General features: G+C 45.7%; 1 protein-coding gene and 1 long non-coding RNA gene across 5 annotated transcripts in view; one reads left to right on the forward strand and one right to left on the reverse strand.

The window, feature by feature from the left end:
* The window catches only part of ube2o (ubiquitin-conjugating enzyme E2O), a 174447-nt gene extending 157138 nt beyond the window's left edge, over positions 1 to 17309 (reverse strand). For 2 of the 4 annotated variants that reach the window (XM_043715201.2, XM_043715200.2), the window contains exon 1: positions 16858 to 17303. In XM_043715201.2, coding sequence (XP_043571136.1) covers positions 16858 to 17286 — 429 coding nt within the window. In that variant the 5' untranslated portion in view covers positions 17287 to 17303. Of the gene's footprint in view, positions 1 to 16857 lie in introns of all 4 variants that reach the window. The other 2 variants (XM_043715202.2, XM_043715203.2) reach the window with 2 other exon arrangements.
* A 736-nt stretch (positions 17310 to 18045) lies between these two features.
* LOC122562368 (uncharacterized) overlaps positions 18046 to 25420 on the forward strand; it is a 54272-nt gene continuing 46897 nt past the window's right edge. The window contains exon 1 of the long non-coding RNA XR_015761446.1: positions 18046 to 18168. This is a non-coding gene — a long non-coding RNA (uncharacterized LOC122562368). The remainder of the gene's footprint in view (positions 18169 to 25420) is intronic.

Consider the following 25420-nt stretch of genomic DNA (forward strand, 5'->3'; position numbering starts at 1 on the left):
GAATGACGAGAACGAGAGTAGGTCTGATCAAGGACAGTAGTGGGAGACTGTGTATTGAGTCGGAAGAGATAGGAGAGGTCTTGAATGAGTACTTTTCTTCAGTATTTACAAATGAGAGGGACCGTATTGTTGAAGAGGAGAGTGTGAAACGGACTGGTAAGCTAGAGGAGATACTTGTTAGGAAGGAAGATGTGTTGGACATTTTGAACAACTTGAGGATAGACAAGTGCCCCGGGCCTGACGGGATATATCCTAGGATTATGTAGTAAACTAGAGAGGAAATTGCAGAACCGTTGGCAATGATCTTTTCGTCTTCACTGTCAATGGGGGTGGTGCCAGGGGACTGGAGAATGTGAATGCTGTGCCCCTGTTCAAAAAAGGGAATAGGGATAACCCCGGGAATTACAGGCCAGTTAGTCTTACTTCGGTGGTAGGCAAAGTAATGGAAAGGGTACGGAGGGATAGGATTTATGATTATCTGGAAAGACACTGCTTGATTAGGGACAGCCAGCACGGATTTGTGAGGGGTAGGTCTTGCCTTACAAATCTTATTGAATTCTTTGAGGAGTTGACCAAGCATGTGGATGAGGGTAGAGCAGTGGATGTAGTGTACATGGATTTTAGTAACGCATTTGATAAGGTTTGGTAGGCTTATGCGGAAAGTCAGGAGGCATGGGATAGTGGGAAGTTTGGATAGTTGGATAGAGAACTGGCTAACCAGTTGAAGTCAGAGTGGTGGTAGATGGTAAATATTCAGCCTGGAGCCCAGTTACAAGTGGAGTTCCGGAGGGATCAGTTCTGGGCCCTCTGCTGTTTGTAATTTTTATTAATGACTTGGAAGAGGGAGTCGAAGGGTGGGTCAGTAAATTTGCAAACGACAAGAAGATTGGTGGAGTTGTGGATAGTGAGGAGGGCTGTGGTCGGCTGCAAAGGGACTTGGATATGATGCAGAACTGGGCTGAGGAGTGGCAGATAGAGTTCAACCCTGTCAAGTGTGAGGTTGTCCATTTTGGAATGACAAATAAGAATGCGGAATACAGGGGTAACGGTAGGGTTCTTAGTAAGGTGGAGGAACAGAGGGATCTTGGGGTCTATGTTCATAGATCTTTGAAAGTTGCCACTCAGGTGGATAGAGCTTGTAAGGCGGCCTATGGTGTATTCGCGTTCATGAGCAGAGGGATTGAATTCAAGGTGATGTTGCAGCTGTATAGGACCTTGGTAAGGCTACATTTGGAGTACTGTGTGCAGTTCTGGTCGCCTCATTTTAGGAAAGATGTGGAAGCTTTGGAAAGGGTGCAGAGGAGATTTACCAGGGATGTTGCCTGGAATGGAGAATAGATTGTACGAGGATAGGTTGAGAGTGCTAGGTCTTTTCTCATTGGAACGGCGAAGAATGAGGGGTGACTTGATAGAGGTTTAAAAGATGATCAGGGGAATAGATAGAGTAGACAGTCAGAGGCTTTTTCCCGGGTACAACAGTGTTACAAGGGGACATAAATTTAAGGTGAAGGGTGAAAGGTAAGGGGGGAGATGTCAGGGTTGGGTTCTTTACCCAGAGAGTGGTGGGGGCATGGAATGCGCTGCCTGTGGGAGTGGCAGAGTCAGAATCATTGGTGACCTTTAAGCGGCAATTGGATAGGTACATGGATGGGTGCTTAAGCTAGGACAAATATTCGGCACAACATCATGGGCCGAAGGGCCTGTTCTGTGCTGTATTGTTCTATGTTCTAATCTCCAGTAAAAATGACGAAAAGGGAAGGGAGCCCACAGTTCTCAGCAGGCAGGAATCCCTCCCCCACCCTCTCCAGCCGCAGCAGAGGTGTCCACAGCCGCCCCGGAGGACTTACCTACAGTAGCGAGCCTCGTGGAAATAATCTCTAAACTCGATGCGAAGATTGACGTCTTCATTGAAGAGTCCCGGAGCAGATGGGACTCACTCTCAGTCACGCTACAAAAGCACGACCGAGACATCAAGGAAATTGAGCGCTGAGTCGGAGGGACGGAGCTAAAGGCCGCGACCTCCGAAACTACAGCAGAATCGGCCGTGGATCGGGTCCGGACTCTCGAACAGCAAGTCCGGACCTTAGAGAATCACACTGACGACCTCGAGAATCGAGGTCGTCGAAAAAATATTCGTTTACAGTGTCCGCTGTAGTGGCCGGTATATTGGGTCCAGGTCGATGTGATTGTTGATAGAGTCTGTGGATGAGTGCCATGCCTCTAGGAATTCCCTGGCTGTTCTCTGTTTGGCTTGCCCTATAATGGTAGTGTTGTCCCAGTCAAATTCATGTTGCTTGTCGTCTACGTGTGTGGCTACTAGGGATAGCTGGTCGTGTCGTTTCGTGGCTAGTTGATGTTCGTGGATGCGGATCGTTAGCTGTCTTCCTGTTTGTCCTATATAGTGTTTTGTGCAGTCCTTGCATGGTATTTTGTACACTACATTAGTTTTGCTCATGCTGGGTATCGGGTCCTTCGTTCTGGTGAGTTGTTGTCTGAATGTGAAGTGTGTTGTGGGGCACAAGTCCAGTAGTTTAAGTATGCCGTCTTTGTTGATGGGTTCAACGTCCTGTTGTCTGTTATGCCTGTTCAGCAGGTTGGCTATTGTTTCTCTGGCTAGGGCTTACGTCGAATGAGACGAAAAGATCATTGCCAACGGTTCTTCCTTGTCTATGTGTATATTTCTGATGTCCAAGAATTCCTGTGTTGACTGTATAGAGTGCCTGGATCCGCTGATCAGGTGTTTCAGTTTCTGCTGTAGTTCTTTAGCCAGTTTGTGTGTGATGGTGTCCCTGGTAGTGATACTATGGGTCTGAGCGGGATGTCTGGTTTGTGCGCTTTAGGTAGTCCGTAGAATCTGGGGGTGTTGTTGCTTTCAGGTTTCATTCTTTGTAGGTCAGACCTGGTTATCTGTCTGTTTTTTTTTGTAGGTTCCTCAGTGTGTTGTTTATCCTATTGGTGAGCTATGGGGTGGGGTCAGACTCCCTCTTTTGGTAGGTGTTGGTATCTGCAAGTAGTTGTTGTGCTTTTTGGATGTACTCTGCTTTGTCCAGGATGACCGTCATTCTGCCTTTGTCTGCTGGTAGTATGATGATGTTCTTATCGTTTCTTAGTGATTTTAGTGCTTCCCTCTCCTTGGTGTTGAGGTTATGTGTTTGTCTTTTCCTTGTTATCAGAGGTACAATACTTTGTCTCGCTGTTTGTTGTGTCTCTTCTGTCAGTCCATTGTTCCTGAGTGTGCATTCTAGTGCTGCTAGGAAGTCTGCTGTCTTGGCGTCCCTGTGGTTGTAGTTGAATCCCTTGGCCAGTATTGTTCTTTCCGTGTCTGTGAGCTGTCTGCGGGAGAGGTTTTTAACCCAGGTGTGTGTTGTGGTGTCCTCTTTGTTGTGCGTTAGTTTGGCCATTTTTTCTTTTAGTGCCGTTTTTTTGCGGTGTGTGGTCCTGTTCTGTCCTGTCCTATGGTGACAGCCTGTTCTATGGTCCGGGTCCATTCCTGATTAGTGGTTTTTGAAATTTAACTACTTTTGGCGCGCAATTTCTTGTCTGTATCTGTGAAGTCTGTTGTGAGCGTCTGTAATCATTACCTGGATCATCCTGAGTCCGTTCTGTCTGGCTGTGTCTCTGGCTTGTGGATTGTTGACTGGTGGTCTGTATCTACGACAAGCCAGGAAATGGGAATCCTGCGCTAACTGCCTAAGCGACACATACGAACAACTCCGGTTCCTGCATGAATGCCGAAAGAATCGAATCCTTCCACCATGTGTCAGATACAGATCACCAGTCAACAACCCACAAGCCAGAGACACAGCCAGAGAAGCAGTGGTGCAAAGGTTAGAACAAACAGTCTTACCACAAATTCAACCCAAACTCTGGGTCAGAAATGTTGATGATACCTTTGTAATCATTAAAAACACGGAAATAGAGAAAACACACCACTTCATCAACTCCACACTCACAGGAATCCGATTCACAAGAGAGGAAGAAAAGGACAACCAACTCCCATTCCTAGACGTGAGGGTACAGAGAACACCAAATGGAGAATTCACCACCAAGGTACACAGGAAAGCCACACACACAGACCAAGTCCTGAACTATGAAAGCAACCACCCCAACACACACAAAGAAGTTGCATCAAGACACTATTCAAAAGGGCCGCAACACACTGCAGCACACCAGAACTGCAAAAAGAGGAAGAGGAACACCTGTATAAGGTATTCGCAAAAAACGGATATCCTCGCAATTTCATCAATAGATGCCTAAGGGAAAGACAACGGAACGAGGACATGCCGCAACCCAAAGGACTAGCCACACTACCATACATCAAGAACATCTCTGAAATGACAGCCAAACTACTGCGACCACTAGGACTTATAACAGCGCACAAACCAACAGCCACTCTCAGACAACAACTCACCAGAACGAAGGACCCAATACCCAGCATGAGCAAAACTAATGTAGTGTACAAAATCCCATGCAAGGACTGCACAAAACACTATATAGGACAAACAGGAAGACAGCTAACGATCCGCATCCACGAACATCAACTAGCCACGAAACGACACGACCAGCTATCCCTAGTAGCCACACACGTAGACGACAAGCAACATGAATTTGACTGGGACAACACTACCATTATAGGGCAAGCGAAACAAAGAACAGCCAGGGAATTCCTAGAAGCATGGCACTCATCCACAAACTCCATCAACAAACACATTGACCTGGACCCAATATACCAGCCACTACAGCGGACAGCTGAAACTGACAACCGGAAGAGGCAGGGACAGGCCACTATAAATGCCGGAGGAAACACCACAGAAGCGCTTCACAGGAGGCTCCCAAGCACTGAGGATGTCACCTAGACAGGGGATGAAACGTTTGCAACAAAAACTTCCAGCTCGGCGAACAGAACCACAGCAACGAGCACCCGAGCTACAAATCTTCTCACAAACTTTGAGTTGTTATTCTTATTCGGAAGAATTTCCCTTTCAAAATTCTAAATCAGATAAAAGACGAATCCGGACGATATATTCTGATTAAAGCCCTTATACATGGAGAGGAATATGGGATCTTAAATTTGTATTGCCCCCCCAGTACATCCTTTTACATTTATAACAGGAGCCTTCTCAAAATTGATTGCTCTCAGTGCTCGTCATACAATTAAAATCTCCCCCTATAATTGTATTATGGACCCAGAAATAGATAGGATTCCCAAGAGTGCTGCAGGAATATCTCCCAGATCTAGACAAGTGGTGGATTTGAATAAAGAATTCAGACTAGAAGATGTATGGAGATGCTTCCATCCACAGGGCAGAGATTTTTCTATTTTCTCCAATCCACATAAATGTCATACCAGAATCGATATGTTTTTTGCCCCCTCGATTTTTTAAAATTCATATCATCCTGTAAAATAGGCAGTATAGCAATTTCCAATCACGCTATATATGGAAATCAACACAAGGAACAATGAGACATTCCCCCCCGTCATTGGTGTATGGACCCCTTTCTGATGAAGGATAGTAAATTTGTAAAGTACTTCTCTCAAGAATTTAAAACTTTTTTAGAAATTAATTCAGGTACGACTAGCAACCCATCAATGATGTGGGAGACCATCAAAGCTTACGTGCGAGGTTTGATCATCTCATACTCAGCGACCCAGAAAAAATTAAAGGGAGAACAACAGCGTCTGCTTGAAGCTCGCTTAAAAGCGGCTGAAACAGCATACGCTGACAGATCTGCTATCATCAAATTAAAGGATTACGGCCCTTACGACAGCACTAAACACCACGCTTACCCAAATGGCAAAGAGGGAAATATTATTTGCAAAACAAAGGTTATATGAATTTGGCGATAAACCTGGTAGATACTTGGCATTTCTCGCAAAGAAAAAGAAGGCCCCTCAAACTATCGTCTATCAAGGCCCCTCAAACACGTCTATCAAGGAAAGTACGGGTATTTTGACTCATGATCATAAAAGGATTAATGCAATCTTTATAAAATTTTATTCTGATTTATATAAATGGCAGGATTGCGCAGACAGAGCTGGGAGGATGCAGTCATTTTTTAAAAACCTGACCTTTCCGGACCTAACTCCGGAACAGATATCGGTCCTGAATGTTCCCCTAACAACCCAAGGGATACTTGACGCAATCAGGCAACTTCAAGCGGTAAGGCGCACAGCCCAGATGGCTTTCAAACTGAATTCTATAAAGAATTTACAGGAATATTGGCTGGTCCACTGATGGACATGTAGTCAGAGTTGTCTCCCGCCTTCGCTGAAAGAGGCGAATATCTCTCATCCTCAAAAAAAGGAAAGGACCCAGAAGATTGTGCATCATACAGGCCAATATCCTTGCTAAATGTAGATTTTAAAATCTTCTCTAAAACGTTAGCATTGAGGCTAGATAGGGTATTGCCACATATTATAAAGGAGGATCAGACGGGGTTTATTAAGGGCCATAGATCATCTAATAATATTAGAAGGGTTTTGAATGTGATCCAAGCCTGCTATCAGGGAAAGATACCAGGTGTAGTAATCTCAGACGCGGAAAAGGCATTCGACAGGGTTGAATGGTCTTATTTGTTTTTCACATTGGAAAGATTTGGCGTTGGAAAGGTGTTGACCAAATGGGTCTCAACACTGTATAGTGATTCCAAAGCAGTTGTGATTACCAATGGATTAGGCTCGGATAGCTTCAGTGTGGGTAGGGGCTGCCGTCAGGGATGTCCTCTTTCGCCATTGCTATTTACGCTAATAATCGAGCCACGAGCAGAAGCGATACGGGCTGATCCTAATATAACGGCCCCGAGGATTGGTACAGGTAAACATAAAATTGCCCTTTATGCAGATGATGTTCTTCTATTTCTCAGTAATCCTTTGATGTCCATGCCTCGCTTAATCCAAGTTAATATATTTAGTGTATTTTCAGGCTATAAAATTAGAGGCTATGCCAATGGGTGGCCTTGCTAGCATATCCCACCGATTGGACGGATCCCACTTTCCCTTTCAGTGGTCCCTGGAGGGTTTCTTATATTTAGACATTTTTATTACCCTAGTATTTGGTCAGTTATACAAGGCTAACTTTGTACATTTACTGGAAAGGATAAGGCAGGACCTCCAGCAATGGGGAGACCTTCCAATTTCCTGGCTGAGTAGAATAGCACTAATTAAAATGAACGTCCTGCCTGGTCTCCTATATCCTATGAGAATGCTTCCGGTGATGCTGTCGAGGCTGGCACTACGTAAATTATATGGCTGGTTGGGTTCCTTTATCTGGAATCATAGACGGCCCCTCATTAAGCTAAAGAAGCTATAGCTTCCACAGGCAAGGGAAGGATTGGATTTCCCAGATTTTAGGAAATATCAGTTAAGTTCCCTATTAAGTTACATAGCTGATTGGGTCTTGTCTGACCCGCAACTAATCTGGCTGGACATAGAGGCCTCTCAAGTAAAATGCCCACTTATTAACCTTTTATTTTCAGATAAGAGGAAAATCATCACAGATCAATGTAAAAACCCTATAATACTAAACACAATTAAAACTTGGAATATAATGCGGCTAAATGAGGGCAACTCACATAAAACATCCCCCTATGCTCCGATCGTGGGAGCATGGGGATTTCAACCGGGGCTTACAGATGTCACTTTCAAACTCTGGAGATCCAAGGGTATCTCATGTTTAGGGGATCTGTTTAAAGTAGGGGTCCTGATGTCTTTTGAACAGCTGCGTCAGAAATTTGGATTACCTAATGGAGACCTCTTTCGATACTTCCAAATTCGAGACTACACGCAGAAGACGACTACATTATTAGATAGTCTTTATAAATCAGATAGAGAACGTAGAGTGCTATGGCCAATGGGGGTATCTTCCGTCAGTACTATTTATCATTTATTACATGATGAAGCATCGGGAGATATGGACAATCTGCTTAAACATGGGATCAGGATTTGGGACTGGAAATCTCTATAGAAATGTGGAATGACATTTGGGAAAACGCCAGGAGAATCACCATCTGCAACAGAACTCAGGCCATTCAGTTGAAGATACTTCATAGGGCCCATATAGCACCGGACCGATTGGCAAAATTTAAGGCAGGAGCATCTCCAATGTGTCCCAAATGTAAAACAGAGGTGGGTACACTTGTACATGGAGTATGGACCTGTCATAAGATCCGTAGATATTGGACTAAAGTAGCAAGTGCTCTGACAGAAATCTTAGGAACAAAAATTAGAGTGGACCCTGTATCTCTGCTTTTGGGCTTTTCGAACTTACCCTCCCTGGATAGGCACGAGAAAAGATTATTTTCTATTCTCTCTTTCTGTGTAAGGAAAAATATTTGGGTAAACTGGGTGGCTGAGGGCCCCTTTGGACTTTCGAATTGGCACAGATTAATCATGGAATATATTCCCCTTGACCTCCTTACAAATATGGTGCACCAAAAGACCGCATTATTCCATAAAATACGGCAGCCGTTCTTGAATTACATAAATACAGATATTTCGGCCATCCTAACAAGGGGTTTTATTTAATTGCTGAAACTTTATTGCTGGAACAGCACAGCAGGTCAGGCAGCATCTAGGGAACAGAAGATTCGACGTTTCGGGCACATGCCCTTCTTCAGGAATGAAGAAGGGCATGTGCCCGAAACGTCGAATCTTCTGTTCCCTAGATGCTGCCTGACCTGCTGTGCTGTTCCAGCAATAAAGTTTCAGCTTTGATCTCCAGCGTCTGCAGACCTCACTTTCTCCTCGTTTTATTTAATTGAGATGGCGAACCTGGCTGGTCCGGGGCCCCTCGGGAGCGGAATCCCGCATGAATACGTGTTGTGTTACGATTTGATGTTAATACATTCCGAGCATGCATCTCACTACCCAATTTGTGTGTAATCGGTCGTTTTTTTTCTCTTCTTTGAACAATGTAAGAGACTTAATTATACACTCTGATTAGTTGTGGGATAGATTAGTAGTTAGTTGAGTTTTGTTTTGTTTTTTCTCTTGATATCTTTTTTTTGTTTGATAAATTTTGATTTAAGATTTAATTGTATATCAATGTTTATATTTGTTTTTTTATTTGCAAACTTGTAAAAATATATGTTAAATTTTCAATAAAAATATCTTTAAAGAAGCTCACTGATGACATTATTGTAGTGGGTCTCATTAGCAGGAACGACGAGTCAACATACAGAGAGCAAGTGCAGTGTCTAACGGATGGATGCAGAGCTAGCAACCTGTCTCGGAACGTGGACAAGATGAGAGAGATGGTTATTGATTTCAGGAGGGCATGGAGCAACCATTCTCCGCAAGATGGAAAAGGGGGATGAAGAGGGAGGTCACAAGAGGGGCAAGGTCTGTACTCCTATAGACCCCTAACTATGCCCATTGCTCAAAAATGCTGTAGCTCACCACACTGTATTAGCCACCATATTACATCAATACCAGAAACAGTACTGCCAACATCCAACCCAATAATATTCCATAGAACAACAAACCAACCATAAGATACAAGAGAATTTTACAGCAACATTTGTATAAACTGTAAGCAAAATGATCAGAACATTAATTCAATGTGCTTGGCTCATGTTATATCCATGTTATATAGTCAGTCACATTCCATGTTATATAGAATATTACTTACATTTCAGCTACCTAAACACATCACACCGGACTGTTTTACAGTCTACTGGATTCTTTAAGTCATCACACTATGGCTTAACATTACATCACTTGACATCTTTGCACCCTGTTAAACAACACTGCTTATGTTTTTGCAATACTACAAGATGAAAGGAAATGTCAATGGAATAAGCTAAACCATTCTGGCCCAAAAATTGGATTCCTTTGCTGTGATGGCTTTTAATGCTGCATCCAGCAACTGAGAGAAGAATCAATCTTCTGGTGTGATTAAGAGGCTCCTCCTCTAACCTGCACTGCACAACAGTGGCACATCTGCTCAGCAGCTTTCCTCAATGCAGCAGAGCTGGGTCAGCTCTCAGCAAAACAAGCACCACCTCCACCCAAAATCACAAACCAAAGATACTGCAGTTCTAGAAAGCAAAGCAATTGATTGTATAATTTAAGGAAACATTGATTTTCACTTTAGGATCTAGAAGAGCCACTTGGCCAAAACCTTGTTTCAACCTTGTCTCAAATGAGGAAACACCTGAATTCCAGAGGTCAGCTAAAAGCATCTGCCCTCGACATCAAAGCAACTTCTAGCTGATACTGGCATCAATAGACCACAGTAAAACTGAAATTAATGGAAATAATGGGGAAACTCTCCAGTATCTTTGGTCCAAACATTTTCAGTTATGTTACTAATGAGCTTCTATTCAACACATTCACTGATGATTGCAGTGAAGAACATTCAAATTTGGGCACAAATTTAACATTCACAATACTCAAGCACCAAGCAATTATAATTTCCTACATGGGAATCTAACCGCTTTCCATGTCTTTCAACAGTGTTAACATCAAATTCTCCATCAAAACCATTAGCCTGAAACATTAATGGATCAGTCATATAAACACTGGCTACAAAGAGCTGATTAGAACTGTGCAAGTAACCCACCTCTTGACTCAAATCCAAAGTCTGATGGCATACCACCACTTGTCCAGATGAGTATAACTCCAACAACATTCAAGCTCTGCATCATTATGAAACATAGTGCAAAGGTGTGTAAGTTGGGTGGATTAGTCATAGTAAATTGCCTACACTGTTCAGGAATGTGTAGATTAGGTCATTAACCAGCAACCCTATTAATACTGATGAATATTTAATATTCACCACTCACCCCTGACCCCAATCACCACTATAGTCTTACAACAACTTGTACCATATACAAGATGTACTGCAGTTACTGCAGGCTCCTTTGACAGCACATTTTAAAGCAGTAATCCCTACTTCTAAGGAGAAGGCAGAAAACTCATAGGAATACCACTACTGTACCTGTAAGTTCCCATCAAGACATTCACCAACCTGGCAAGGAGTTATGATGCTGTTCATTCACTGACGGAGTCAGGATTCTTGAGGTCTGAGCACTGTGACGTACCTGCATGACATGCTCATTAATGATTCAAGCCAACAGCTTGCCACCAATTTTCTCAAGGGCAACTTGGAATGGGCAACAGCTGCTGGCCTTTGCCAGTAACATTCAAATTCTAATAAAACAAATAGACTAAGTGTTAGCATGTGTTCCACAGAAGAATGTTCAGGAAAAGGGCAATGAGCGAATTCTTCGATAAGTCAGAAAACATAGGTCGTCATTCACTAAGACAAGACCACTGTCAGTTGTACAGACAACAGTGCAAAGTCAGAATGTCATGTCGACATTTGGAACTACTTTTGAAAATACATTGCACCAACTTCCAATCTGAGGTCAGGATGCCAATTTTAATTGATTAAGACGGAGTATTAATTTGTTCACTATCAATTTGCAAAGCAGATGCAAATTGAGAAATCTTAGAAACCATTCCCCACAATTTTCCTACAAAATTTTCTAATAAAAATCAGAAAAGCAATAATAATGTTATATTAACAGACTAAATTAGTATCACAGTACACAAGTTCAAGCTATCTCCAAAAATGTTGCTTTCACTGTCATTATTTCAGACTCAATATTTTCTAAAATGGTGCAAGGCTGCTCAAGCCCATGATCCCCAGCAAGTGGCACTGAATCAGGAATACAAATATCAACTGCATTATATGCAGTTATCTCTGTACATTCACAGCACAATATTTGTTCATTTACAGTCACGATACAAGGGCACATGTGGAAACCAGAATAACATTACAGAGCTATTTTAATGCAGTAAAATGTTTCGATGTGCTTTACAAGAACACTAACAGAAAACAACACTGAATGAAAGAAAAGACAAATATGATGACATGCAACCCAAAATTGGTTGGTCTAAAGGTGAATGTTAAAGAGGGTCTTAAAAGATGTAAACATTCATAAAGGGGTACAGTAATTCCATAAGTAGTAACTGTCAAAATCAGCATTACCACAATAAGGTAGATTGAGCAGTTTCCATTACATCACTCCGAGAACCATTTGCATTATCCCAGAGGGAATATGTTGCATCAGATACATTTACACAGAATGTCTGATACAGCCTTGCCTTTATACAGGGCAATGTGAAATTTCAAAGCTTTTTGGTTTAGTGTATCATAGCGGTGCTGCCTGCTGAAATTCAGAATTTAATTTCTTTATTTCCACCATAGTGATTTTACGAACAGCAGCTAATGGCTACTCAAAGTAGCCAAACAGCACACATTATGACAGAAGCATTAGAAAGGAACATTAGCAGCATATTATAAGTGGGTACAAAATAATACAACATGGATTAATCAAAGTAAATATACTATAGTAGATTCAGACAGAACAAAAGGAAACAGCAAAACATTTATGTTGCATGCATGTTAACAAGATAGCAAAATAGGAGTATAATTACATACTTGACAGCAAGGGAACAGAGATGCTTACTATAATGCATGCATTTCACGGAATCTAGTGAAAGTGGGACTGGAAAGTGTCAAAGAGCCTGCACAGGGAGGTTAATATTCAAAAGGAGAGGGCAATTGGTGTTACCAGCCCAGGGGAGGGGAGGGAAGCGATAGGTCAGAGAGGAGGGTAGAGTGGATAGGTGGGAAGGAAAATGGACAGGTAGGACAGGTCATGAGGATGGTGCGGAGTTGGAAAGGTGGAAATGGTTTAAGGTGGATGGGTGGGGGAGAGAATGAGGAGACTGGTGAAGTCCACATTGATGCCATGTGGTTGGATGATACCAAGACAGAACATGAGGCGTCCTTCCTCCAGGCATCGGGTGGTTAGGGTGTGGCTATGGACGTGGCCCAGGACCTGCATGTCCTTGGCGGTGGCAGAGTTCGGTCATGGGGTGGTGGGGTTGGTTGGTTGGTGCGAGTGTCCAGAGATGTTCTCTGAAGCATTCTGTCTCCCCCATGTATGAGAGATTGCATCGGGAACAATGGATACTGTAAATGATCACGTGGGGAAGTGCAGGTAAAATGCTAATGGATGTTTGGGGCCTTGAACGGAGGTGAATCAGGTCCATGTCCTCCAGCAACCCACCCTCCCGTCCTGACACCTTCCCCTGCCACCACAGGAATTGCAAAACCTGCACCCACACCTCCCCCCTCACCTCCATCCAAGGCCCCAAAGGAGCCTTCCACATTCAGAGTTTTACCTGCACTTCCACATGTCACATGTATCCGTTGCTCCCGATTCAGTTTCCTCTACATCGGGGAGACAGGACTCCTACTTGCAGAGCGCTTCAGAAACTTCTCCAGGACATCACCGCCAACCAACCCCACTGCCCGGTGGCCGAACACTTCGACTCCCCCTCCCACTCCACCAAGGACATGCAGGTCCTGGGCCTCTTCCATTGCCACACCCTAACCACCCTACACCTTGAGAAAAACACCTCATCTTCTGCCTTGAGACCCTCCAACCACACTGCATCAATGTGGACTTCACCAGTTTCCTCATTCCCCCTCCCCCATCTTATCACAGTTCCTATCTTCCAACTCAGCACCACCCTCACAATCTGTCCTATTTGTCCAACTTCCTTCCCACCTATCCGTTCCACCCTCCTCTCTGACCTATCACCATCTACCTATCACACTCTCAGCTACCTTCCCCTGCAAGCCCACCTCCAAAACCACCCCCCCGCCCCACCCCCACCCAGTTATCTCTCTACCCTCTTGGCACAAGCCTCATTTCTGATGATTGGCTCTTGCCTGAAACACTGATTTTCCTGCTCCTCGGATGCTGCTTGACCTGCTGAGCTTTTCCAGCACCACACTCTCTACTCGGATCTCGAGCATCTGTAGTCCTCACTTTCTCCTTAAGTACAAAGACCCAGACTGGGATGATGTCCATCCCAAAATATGCTGACAGTTGTCAATTATCTGGAAATTGGAAGAAGTGTGCCAAAGAAAAATAATGTATTATGCATGTTCAAGAAAATAGGAAAGGGAAAAACAGAAAATTATTGGCAGCCAGCCATTCACAAATGTGAAAATTTCTAGAGTCATTACAGGAAATAAAATAGGGAACATCAGAAATTCACGTCAAGTTAGCTGTTGTCTATGAAAAGCACAGCCAGTATAGATACGTTTAACGCCAATGAGGAGATCAGGTTTTCTAGAATGCGTTGAAATTTTCTGTATTATTGTTTCTGAAAACAGTCACAAAGACGTCACGCAATGATGACATTCAAAATGAAAGAGTGTTCAACATGAACAGACAAGTGGTATAACAAAAGTTCAAGATAAATGAGGCCCTAGTAAATCACTAGAGATCATGGACTTCATAGGATAGTAGCTACATTAATGAATTAGGAGCGTAGACACCTGGATGTATGATTCAGAGATTGATCATTGAAATCAATCCAATGCACTTTGTGATTCTGAGCTCAATTTTTAAAAATCAGAGACCTGTTCGCAGTTAGTGTCTGTGAAGCTTTTCTGTTGCAAAATTCCAACTGGTTCACCGGTAGTCTTTACAGATCCAAAAGGAGTGCATTACAATTGCATGATCAATGATATCAAAAGCTGCAACAGGTTGAAAAGGACAAGGAAGGAAAGTTTGTACACACTTGAATATATGATTTGACAACAGCAATCTCAATATTGCGACAGGGCAGAAACCTAGGTGGAGACACGTAGAGACCTAGGAAAGATGGACATGGATTTGGGAGGTGGCAACACATTCAAAGATTCTATAAAGAATATCACAGAAGAAACAGAAAAGTAATCCACAGTTCCTCAAGCTTGCTTAATAAAATCATATAGCTGATCTGACCTTGGCCTCAATCACCCAGTCCCTACAACCCCCGACTCCCCTATGGTTTCAGGATATCCCCATCTCAGTCTTAAATATCTTCAACAATTAAGTTGTCACACCTTTTGATGGAAATTCACAATATTAGAGAAGCATTCACCCTCGTAACCTTAGATTGGAGATTCTTAGATTCTGAAGTTGTGCCCCCTATTTCTATGATCCCCCACGTAACGAGTCACTGCTTAGCATCTACCCTATCAATATTTCTAACCTCCAGGGAGAAAAGCCCCAAGTTGCTCAATTGCCTTGCAAGACAAAGTTAGATGGAGGAATCAGATCACAAGGTCAAAGGGGTCAAGTGTTGGTTTTAAGAAGGGTAATGATGGAAAACTCGAAGGGGGCGAGGGACAAAACCCAAGGAGAGAAGCTAGGTCAGGAATATGTCTTCAAGGAGGTTTGACCCTGTATGGTACACGAAGGGAGAACACAGCAAACGTTGACCACATAGCCTCAATCTTCGTGACAAAGAAATCCATAATCTCCTTGGAGTTGTCGCTGGAGGTGAAGGTGATAAAGACAAGAGAATAATTTCTACAAACAGAAGCTGGAGGAGAAATTGTTGAAAGAATACGAACCAAGACATGACGATACAACCAAAGTTCTGCCAAAGCCAAACCCAATCATCTACTAAAAACTCACGGACTGCAAGAGATTTGGCTCTGAGTGAAAACACATTCCGGAGAAAGGTGCCAATAGAGACAACTGAAAGTAAGCAACTTGACTCATGACCAGAGTGAGCTGAACAGGAATGTTACAGTTCTCCCAAACAGTTGTTGCTTTCAGGTTTCTACAGTGGTGGCCAGTTTATTTGTTCATGGGATTGGTGGGCATTACTGGCAACATCAACATTTTTGCCCGGTGCTAAATTCCATTGAATAGTTGGAGAGTTTCATCAACTTTTCCATATTGGTTTTACATAGCTGAGTGCATTCCTAAGCCAGAGAGAAGTTAGGAGTCAACTATATTGCTGTATCTGGAATCACAGTCCAGGTTCCTCTGCCTATCATGGTAGAATATCCCAACTACACTTTATTGTCCCATGGAGAAAACCATTTTAAAAATATCATATTTGAAAGTTATCGCAGTCACACCACACCCATGGTGGAGGGAGCAGCGGTTTAAGATGGCTGATGGCCTCTGTCCAGGGCAAAGCAGTCTGCTTAATCAATGTTGAGCTTAGAGTATCACTAGTATGCAGGCATGCGGATATTATGTAATGGTGTCATTTCAGGCTTCTATTTACAACTAGTAGATAAGCTTCAGGACTCAGGTGAGTCAATTGCTGCATGTTACTCAGTCTTAAACATATTCATATCAGACCCACAGAACATATCAGAGCAGTTAGGTTTCTGGTCAACAGTAACCAACCATCCCCCAAGTTTTCTGTATTTTATTGTACATGTACAATATTCCACAAATGGAAAAATCAATAAAACTGGTACACAAAAATCAGCCATTAGAAAATAACAAAAATTGTGGATTTTTTTTTCTCAGTAATGATCAGAATGCTTTATTACAATTGGACAGGGAGGTAGTGAACATAATCTCTTTGAAACCAGAACAGAGTGGACTCTGTCTAGTCTAACATTTTAAAAAAAGGAGAAAATTTTGGATTTCCTTGCACAAGTGGAATGGTATTCAATATGGCTGAATTACCATGTATACCCCACCAAGCATATTAAGGACCCCATGAACATGCAATCAGAGATAGCCATTCGGCCCTTCCAAAAGTCTTGACTGACCCGATTTTAACCTCAACCCTACATCCCTGCAATTCCCTTGGTAATCAAAATCCATCCTCCCCGCCTTTTAAAACTTTAGAGATGCTGTATCCACTGCATTTTCAGGAAAGGAATTGCACGCATTTAACCCTCAGAACAAGTGTCCCTTTACCTCATTTTAAAAATAAGGGTTTTTAAAACAATCGCCCCCGGTTCTACCTTTCACATTCTTTCAGTGTTTCCCTCGGCAGCCCCTCTCTCAGCATCATGCCAATCTCACCTTGATCTCCTTCACGTCCTGCTTGCCACCCTCTGGGTACCACTGCACCCGGACATAGCCCTTCTTGAGAGGCCGCTCCCGGCCGGTGCCCTCTTCGTCGGTGTCCGAGCTCTCGCCGCTGCTGACCTCGCCGTGAATCAGGCCGACGATGCCGTGCCTCAAGGCCCCCTTGTAGGTGCCGGACACCAGGTCATCCACAAACAGGAGCCGCTGGCTGCCCGGGGCCGGGGACTGCGCGGGAGATGCTGCAGAGGATGGAGAGGCTGGGACAGGAGGCCTCGGCTCTCCCGTGGCCGCCAGCTGGGGCTCCACATCCCCGGGGGCTCGCCTGCCGTCAGGCCCGGGATCCCCGGGTGACGGGCCGCTACCTGGCCCTGGATCACCGGTTCCGGGGCCATTACCAATTCCCAAATCCGCGTCCACCTCCATCGCTGCCGCTGGGAGAAGCCGCTCAGCAACGCGATGACGTATTTACGTAACGTGGTGTGTACGTCACAGCACCATAGGGGCGGTGCTCCGTCTCTCTATCTGTGATTGGCTGTTTTCTAGGGCGGGACATATCTATGGGGCGCGGCAGAGATGCCGTTGTCTATTAGCTCCGCCCTTTGCACCGCGCACCAGGTCCGATAACCCCGCCCTCTCCCCAAACCCTGGTCCTCATAGCTCTGCCCTTTGTACCAAACACCCGACTAGGACAGACCCGCCCCTTCTCTAATCCCGCCCACCATGGCCTCGCCCCTCCTCTTTCCCTACCACCTGATAGCTCCGCCCTTTGTACCGCACCCCGCTTTCACCGAAAACCCTGCCTTGTCATCCGATCCCCGCCTCCGCTAGCCCCACCCACTTCCATCAATCTCCACCCAGATGGCCCAGCCCCTTTCCGAGACACACCCACGAGATCCCCGCCCATTCTATCGTCATCAATAACCCCGCCCACCGCCATAAACCCCGCCCCTCTAGAACGGCTTCACTCCAGAGCTCCGCACTCTCGATTGGCCCGCCCTGTCCACCAATCCCCGCCCGCTGATACGCCATCCACTTCCAAATCCACGCCCCTCGATGTCCCCGCCCTCTCCATCCTGCCCCGCCCCCAGACGCCGCACCAGCCAATCCCCGACAGCCCCGGCCCGATAGCTCCGCCCATTTCTCAGTGCCGGCCGGAGCGTGGACGCTGCTGGAGTTCGGGTGGTTTAAATGAAATAATTCCAGAATGGATCGAAGCCGACCGCCAGCGCGGCCTCCATCACGGGGGTCTTAGACGACAGGACACGGGGGGACACGGGGGAGGCCGGACCAGCCGCTATCTCTGAGGTAAAAACAATGACTGCAGATGCTGGAAGAGCACAGCAGCTCAGGCAGCATCCGAGGAGCAGCGAAATCAACGTTTCGGGCAAAAGAGAGATAAGCGAGAGGAGGGTGAGGGTGAGGGGAGGGTGGGGTGAGGGTGGGGAGAGAGTGAGGGGAGGGTGAGGGTGGGGAGAGAGTAGCATAGAGTACAATGGGTGAGTGGGGGAGGGGATGAAGGTGATAGGTCAGGGAGGAGAGGGTGGAGTGGATAGGTGGAAAAGGAGATAGGCAGGTCGGACAAGTCCGGACAGGTCATGTGGACAGGGCTGAGCTGGAAGTTTAGAACTAGGGTGAGGTAGGGGAAGGGGAAATGAGGAAGCTGTTGAAGTCCACATTGATGCCCTGGGGTTGAAGTGTTCCGAGGCGGAAGATGAGACGTTCTTCCTCCAGGCGTCTGGTGGTGAGGGAGCGGTCGTGAAGGAGGCCCAGGACCTCCAAGTCCTCGGCAGAGTGGGAGGGGGAGTTGAAATGTTGGGCCACGGGGCGGTTTGGTTGATTGGTGCGGGTGTCTCGGAGATGTTCCCTAAAGCGCTCTGCTAGGAGGCGCCCAGTCTCCCCAATGTAGAGGAGACCGCATCGGGAGCAACGGATACAATAAATGATATTAGTAGATGTGCAGGTGAAACTTTGGATGTGGAAGGCTCCTTTAGGGCCTTGGATGGAGGTGAGGGAGGAGGTGTGGGCACAGGTTTTACAGTTCCTGCGGTGGCAGGGGCAAGTGCCAGGATGGGAGGGTGGGTCGTAGGGGGGCGTGGACTGACCAGGTGGTCACGGAGGGAACGGTCTTTGCGGAAGGCGGAGAGGGGTGTGGAGGGAAATATATCCCTGGTGGTGGGGTCTGTTCGGAAACTGACTTGTCCGGACTTGTCCGACCTGCCCAGCTCCTTTTCCACCTATCCACTCCACCCTCTCCTCCCTGACCTATCACCTTCATCTCCTCCCCCACTGACCTATTGTACTCTAAGCTATTCTATCCCCACCCCCACACCCACCCTCCTCTAGCTTATCTCTCTTTTGCCCGAAACGTCGATTTCGAAGCTCCTCGGATGCTGCCTGAATTGCTGTGCTCTTCCAGCACCAATGATCCACAGCCGCTATCTCTGGACGAGCTGACCAAGGCCCTCGAGTCCTTCGAAAAGAACAAAACTCCCGAAAGCGACGGCTTAGGGTCGAGCTCTATCCCGCTCAGTGGGACTGGATTGGCCAGGACCTGCTGGAGGTGTATGTCAGTATGCTTCGGGAAGGTACCATGAGTGAATCCATGAGGAAAGGCATCATCACCCTCATCTACAAGCGGAAGGGGGAGAGGGAGGAACTCAGACATTGGAGACCAATCTCACTGTTGAATGCAGATTACAAAATTCTGTCAAAGGTAATCGCCAACCGGGTCAGGTCTGCTCTGGGGTCGGTGATTCACCCTGACCAAACCTGTGCTGTGCCGGGCAGGAAGATCGCTGAGAGTCTCACAATCCTCAGGGATACAATCGCCTACGTGCAGGACAGAGGGTTGGACACCTGCCTGATCAGCCTGGACCAGGAGAAAGCCTTTGACAGGATATCACACACGTATATGAGAGATGTTCTCTCCAAAATGGGCTTTGGGGAGGGAATCTGCAGTTGGATCAGACTGCTCTACACCAACATTGTCAGTGCAGTCTCAATCAATGGGTGGGAATCAGATAGCTTCCCAGTCAGATTTGGAGTCAGGCAGGGCTGCCCCCTCTCTCCTGCCTTGTTTGTGTGCTGCATAGAGCCATTTGCCGAGTCCATCAGGAAGGATGTGAGCCTGAGAGGGGTGACTATTCCTGGCAGTGGGGGCGTGCAGGTTAAGGCCTCCCTGTACATGGATGACGTCGCCGTTTTCTGCTCGGATCCGCTGTCCGTGCGCCGATTCATGTGCATATGTGACCAGTTCAAACAGGCCTCGGGGGCCCAAGGTAAACCGAGGCAAGAGCGAGGCCATGCTCTTCGGGAACTGGGCCGACCAATCCTCGATCCCCTTCACCGTCAGGACCGACCACCTGAAGGTGCTGGGTATTTGGTTCGGGGGGGGCTGGGGCGTGCGCCAAGTCTTGGGAGGAGCGTATCAGCAAAGTGAGGCAGAAACTGGGCAGATGGAAGCTACGGTCGCTCTCCATCGTGGGAATAAACCTGGTCATCAGGTGTGAGGCACTGTCATTGCTATTATACGTGGCACAGGTCTGGCCTATTCCCAGAACCTGTGCCGCTGCAGTCACCCGGGCCATCTTCCAGTTTATATGGAGATCAAAGATGGACTGGGTCCGAAGGGACTCGCTGTACAAAGATCTGGGCAACGGCGGAAAAAATACACCCAATACCACCCTCACCCTGATGGCCACCTTTGTGTGTGGCTGCATCAAGCTGTGCGTAGATCCCCGGTACGCAAACACCAAGTGTCACTACGTACTGAGGTTCTACCTGTCCCCGGTGTTGCGAAGGATGGGCCTGGCCTCGCTGCCGCGGAACGCTCCGAGTAGTTGGACCGTTCCGTATCACCTGTCCTTCGTGGAGAAGTTTATGAAGAAAAACACCTTTGACCACAAGTCCATCAGGAAGTGTACAGCACATAGTGTCCTTGAGACCCTTCTGGAAAAGGAGAGGGCAGTTCCTATCGAGTGGTTCCCTGAGCAGACTGTCAAAGCCATTTGGCAGAATGCCTCATCACCAGAACTTTCCAATAAGCACCAAGACATGGCGTGGCTGGTGGTGAGAAGGGCTCTGCCTGTGAGATCCTTTATGCACGCCCGGACTCTCAGCCGCACCGCACACTGCCCTCGAAGCGGCTGCGGGGGGGACGAGACTGTCACACACCTCCTTCTGGAATGTGCCTACGCAGAAGAAGTCTGGAGAGCAATGTAGTGGTGTTTGTCGAGGTTTGTCCCGAGCAGCGCCGTGACGCGGGACTCCGTGCTCTACGGCCTGTTCCCCGGGACGCACACTGAGAGGAACATCAACTGTGCCTGGAGGATCATCAACTCGGTGAAGGACGCTCTTTGGACGGTAGATTTTCATAAATATTTTGATCAGGTCTCAGAGATGAGGAAACAAAATTACAACAGTGGGATTGGGAGGATAGAAACATTATATTTTAATGTTTGGATAGATTAAGACACAGCTCCGGGCCGGTGGAATCAGAACCCAAAGCTCCTGGTGCAGACTGTCAATGCGGAAGCTTCTGGACAAAGTTAAAAATCACACCTCACCCGGTTATAGTCCAACAAGTTTATCTGGAAGCACTAACTTTTGGAGCACTGCTCCTGCATCAGGTGGTTGTGGAGAATACGATTGTAAGACACAGAATTTACAGCAAAGGTTTACAGTGTGATAGAACATAGAAGAATACAGCGCAGTACAGCCCCTTTGGCCCTCGATGTTGCGCTGATCTAAGCCCACCTAACCTACACTAGCCCACTGTCCTCCATATGCCTATCCAATACCCATTTAAATGCCCATAAAGAGGGAGAGTCCACCACTGCTACTGGCAGGGCATTCCATGAACTCACGACTCGCTGAGTAAAGAACCTACCCCTAACATCTGTCCTATACCTACCACCCCTTAATTTAAAGCTATGCCCCCTCGTAATAGCTGACTCCATACGAGGAAAAAGGTTCTCACGGTCAACCCTATCTAAACTCCTAATCATCTTGTACACCTCTATCAAGTCACCCCTAAACCTTCTTTTCTCCAATGAAAACAGCACCAAGTGCCTCAGCCTTTTCTCATACGATTTTCCGACCATACCAGGCAACATCCTGGTAAACCTCCTCTGCACCCGTTCCAGTGCCTCCACATCCTTCCTATAGTATGGCGACCAAAACTGCACACAATACTCCAGATGCGGCCGCACCAGAGTCTTATACAACTGCAACATGACCTCAGGACTCCGGAACTCAATTCCTCTACCAATAAAAGCCAGTACGCCATATGCCTTCTTCACCGCACTATTTACCTGGGTGGCAACTTTCAGAGATCTGTGTACATGGACATCAAGATCCCTCTGCTCATCCACACTACCAAGTATCCGACCATTAGCCCAGTACCCCATCTTTTTGTTACTCATACCAAAGTGAATCACCTCACACTTACCCACATTGAACTCCATTTGCCACCTTTCTGCCCAGCTCTGCAACTTATCTATATCCCGCTGTAACCTGACACATCCTTCCTCACTGTCAACAACTCCACCGACTTTCGTATCATCCGCAAACTTGCTCACCCAACCTTCTAGCCCCTCCTCCAGGTCATTTATAAAAATGACAAACAGCAATGGTCCCAAAACAGATCCTTGCGGAACACCGCTCGTAATTGCACTCCAAGATGAACCTTTACCATCAACTACTACCCTCTGTCTTCTTCCAGCCAGCCAATTCCTAATCCAAACCTCCAACTCACCCTCAATGCCATACCTCTGTATGTAACTGAAATTATATGTTGAAAAAGACCCGGATTGTTTGTTAGGTCTCTCACCTTTTAGAATCACCATGTTGGTTTCAGTTCTTGTATATGCAAATCACAAAACTTTTTATTAAAAAATTACGTTCTCAGGTGCACTTTAGCAATTGGTGTCATGTCGGCCCCGATAATGTGTTGAAGGTGTGAGCTCCCCTGTGTGAGATTGTGCCCCAACGGTCAGACTGATTCTAATCAAAAGACAGATTTACAGAATCTTACATGGATTCATGCAGTTTTCAGCAAAGTAAAATGTAATTCTGCAAGTACAAATTCACTCCACAAACTTATATGTGTATGTGGGTGTGTGTTTGGGGTGTTAATGTCACACTACAGGTGACCCCCATTGCACTCTCCGACAGACACACACTCACGCAGACCCTCTCTCATACGCTCACACAAACATTCCTACATGCACCCTCTCACAGACTGTATCCCTTTACTCTCACAGACACTCAATGCCCCCCATGGGGTACGGGGGGGCGGGGTTATTGATGACGATGGAATGGGCGGGGATCTTGTGGGTGTGTCTCGGAAAGGGGCAGGGCCATCTGGGTGGGGACTGATTAAAGTGGGTGGGCAGGGATGGTATTGGACGAGGTTAGGGGATGGGGTGGGGGGGGCAGGCGGGGCTCACACGCAGTATGCTGCTGCCTAGTCTCCTGAACGGAGAGTGGACCTAACAGAAAACTCCGAGCTCCAGAGGAAAAGCATTGAATTAATTAACTGAATAATCAATTATCCAAAAGAAATAATGCCCACCCATCTCGTTCAGATAATCGAGGTTTCTCTGTAATATGTGAAAAATAAAGATGCCAAGAACTATTTAAAGAAAAAATTAACAACTTTATTTGGTAAAGTATAACAGAAAATAATTAACTCACAACTATTTACACCTCCTTTCTCTAACCTATGTTTACCTTCCCTTCTCTAATACTAGTCCAATAAAGCTCCCAAATAAGATTTACACCAAAGTTCAAACTTTAAAACCAGCCAGCGGTCAAATCTTCTCTTTATCTTCATTGGTAGATTGGCTCTCTGGATTAGTGTTGAGGTTTATCTTTGTCCAAACTCCTACATGACCGGTACCTCTCAGAGAGTTCTGACTAGCAGCCTACAGCTGTTCGTCTGGTGGTAGTTCTCTTCCCAACTGTTCAATTTTCCCCAGTCTTATACCCCAAAGCATCGCATTGTGTCATTGCCTTTTAAGATTGTCAATATACTCAATTCAAACGTAATTGGAACTTGATATTTAATTTAACCTGATGGGCCTAATTCAAATCCGTTTTGTCATTTCCAGGCAACTAGCTACCCCAGTAGCTGGAGCATATGTAACATTGTGTCTTATTGAGAACATTTGGTGCTGTCACTACCGGCTATTAACTCTCTTAAAGATATAGTACACCCACATCTTTATAACATGACATAGATTATAAGGTCAAAAAGGTTATGTTGGAGGTGTACAGGACTTCGTTTGGGTCACCATTGGAGTACTGTGTGCAACTCTGGTCATTGCACTATGGAAAGAATGTGATTGCATTGAAAGTGTTTGATAAGGTTCCTCATGATAGGCTATTGCAGAAAACATAGAGGCATGGGATTGAGGGCGATTTAGTGGTCTGGATCAGAAATTGGATAGCTATAAGAATATAGAGGGTGTTGATTGATGGGAAATGTTCATCCTGGAGTTCTGTTGCTAGTGGTGTACCACAAAGTTCAGTTTTGGGGCCACTGCTGTTTGTCATTTTTATAAATGACCTGGATGAAGACATAGAAGGATGGGTTAGTAAATTTGCAGATGATGCTAAAGTAGGTGGAGTTGTGGATAGTGCTGAAGGATGTTACAGGTTACAGAAAGACATAAATAAGCTGCAGAACTGGGCTGAGAGGTGGCAAATGGAGTTTAATGTTGAAAAGTGTGAGGTGATTCACTTTGGAAGGATTAATAGGAATACAGTACTGGGCTAATGGTTAAGATTCTTGGTAGTGTAGATGAGCAGAGAGATCTCTATGTCCATGTACATCAATACGTGAAAGTTACCACCCAGGTTGATAGGGTTGTTAAGAACGCATACAGTGTATTAGCTTTTATTGAGTTTCGGAGCCATGAAGTCATGTTTCATGTGTAGAAACCTCTGGTGCGGCCGCACTTGGAGTATTCCGTATGGTTCTGGTCGCCACATTATAGGAAGGCTGTGGAAACATTGGAAAGGGTGCAGAGTATGTTTACTAGGGTGTGGCCTGGTCTGGAGGGAAGGATTTATGAGGAAAGGCTGAGGGACTTGAGGCTGTTTTCATTAGTGAGAAGAAGGTTGAAAGGTGACTTAATTGAGACATATAAGATAATCAGAGGGTTAGATAGGGTGGACAGGGAGAGCCTTTTTCCTTGGATAGTGATGGCTTACACGAAGGGACATAGCTTTAAATTGAAGGGTGATAGATATAGGACTGATGAGAGAGTAGTAAGGGTATGGAATGCCCTGCCTGCAACAGTAATAGACTTGCCAACTTTATGGGCATTTAAATGGTCATTGGATAAACATATGGATGGTAATGGAATAGTGTAGGTTAGATGGGTTTAGTTTGGTTTCATAGGACAGTACAGCGCCAAGGGCTGAAGGGCCTGTACTGCGCTGTAATGTTCTATGAAAGGAGTACAAAAGAGATTCACCAGGATGTTGTTTGGGATGGAACATTTCAGCGATGAACAGAGGCTGGATATGCTCAGGTTGTTTTCTTTGCAGC

The sequence above is a fragment of the Chiloscyllium plagiosum genome, unplaced genomic scaffold (genome assembly GCF_037043375.1).
Source record: "Chiloscyllium plagiosum isolate Xiang-an unplaced genomic scaffold, Cpla_swu_hap1 HiC_scaffold_25, whole genome shotgun sequence".
In the NCBI taxonomy this organism is placed as follows: domain Eukaryota; kingdom Metazoa; phylum Chordata; class Chondrichthyes; order Orectolobiformes; family Hemiscylliidae; genus Chiloscyllium; species Chiloscyllium plagiosum.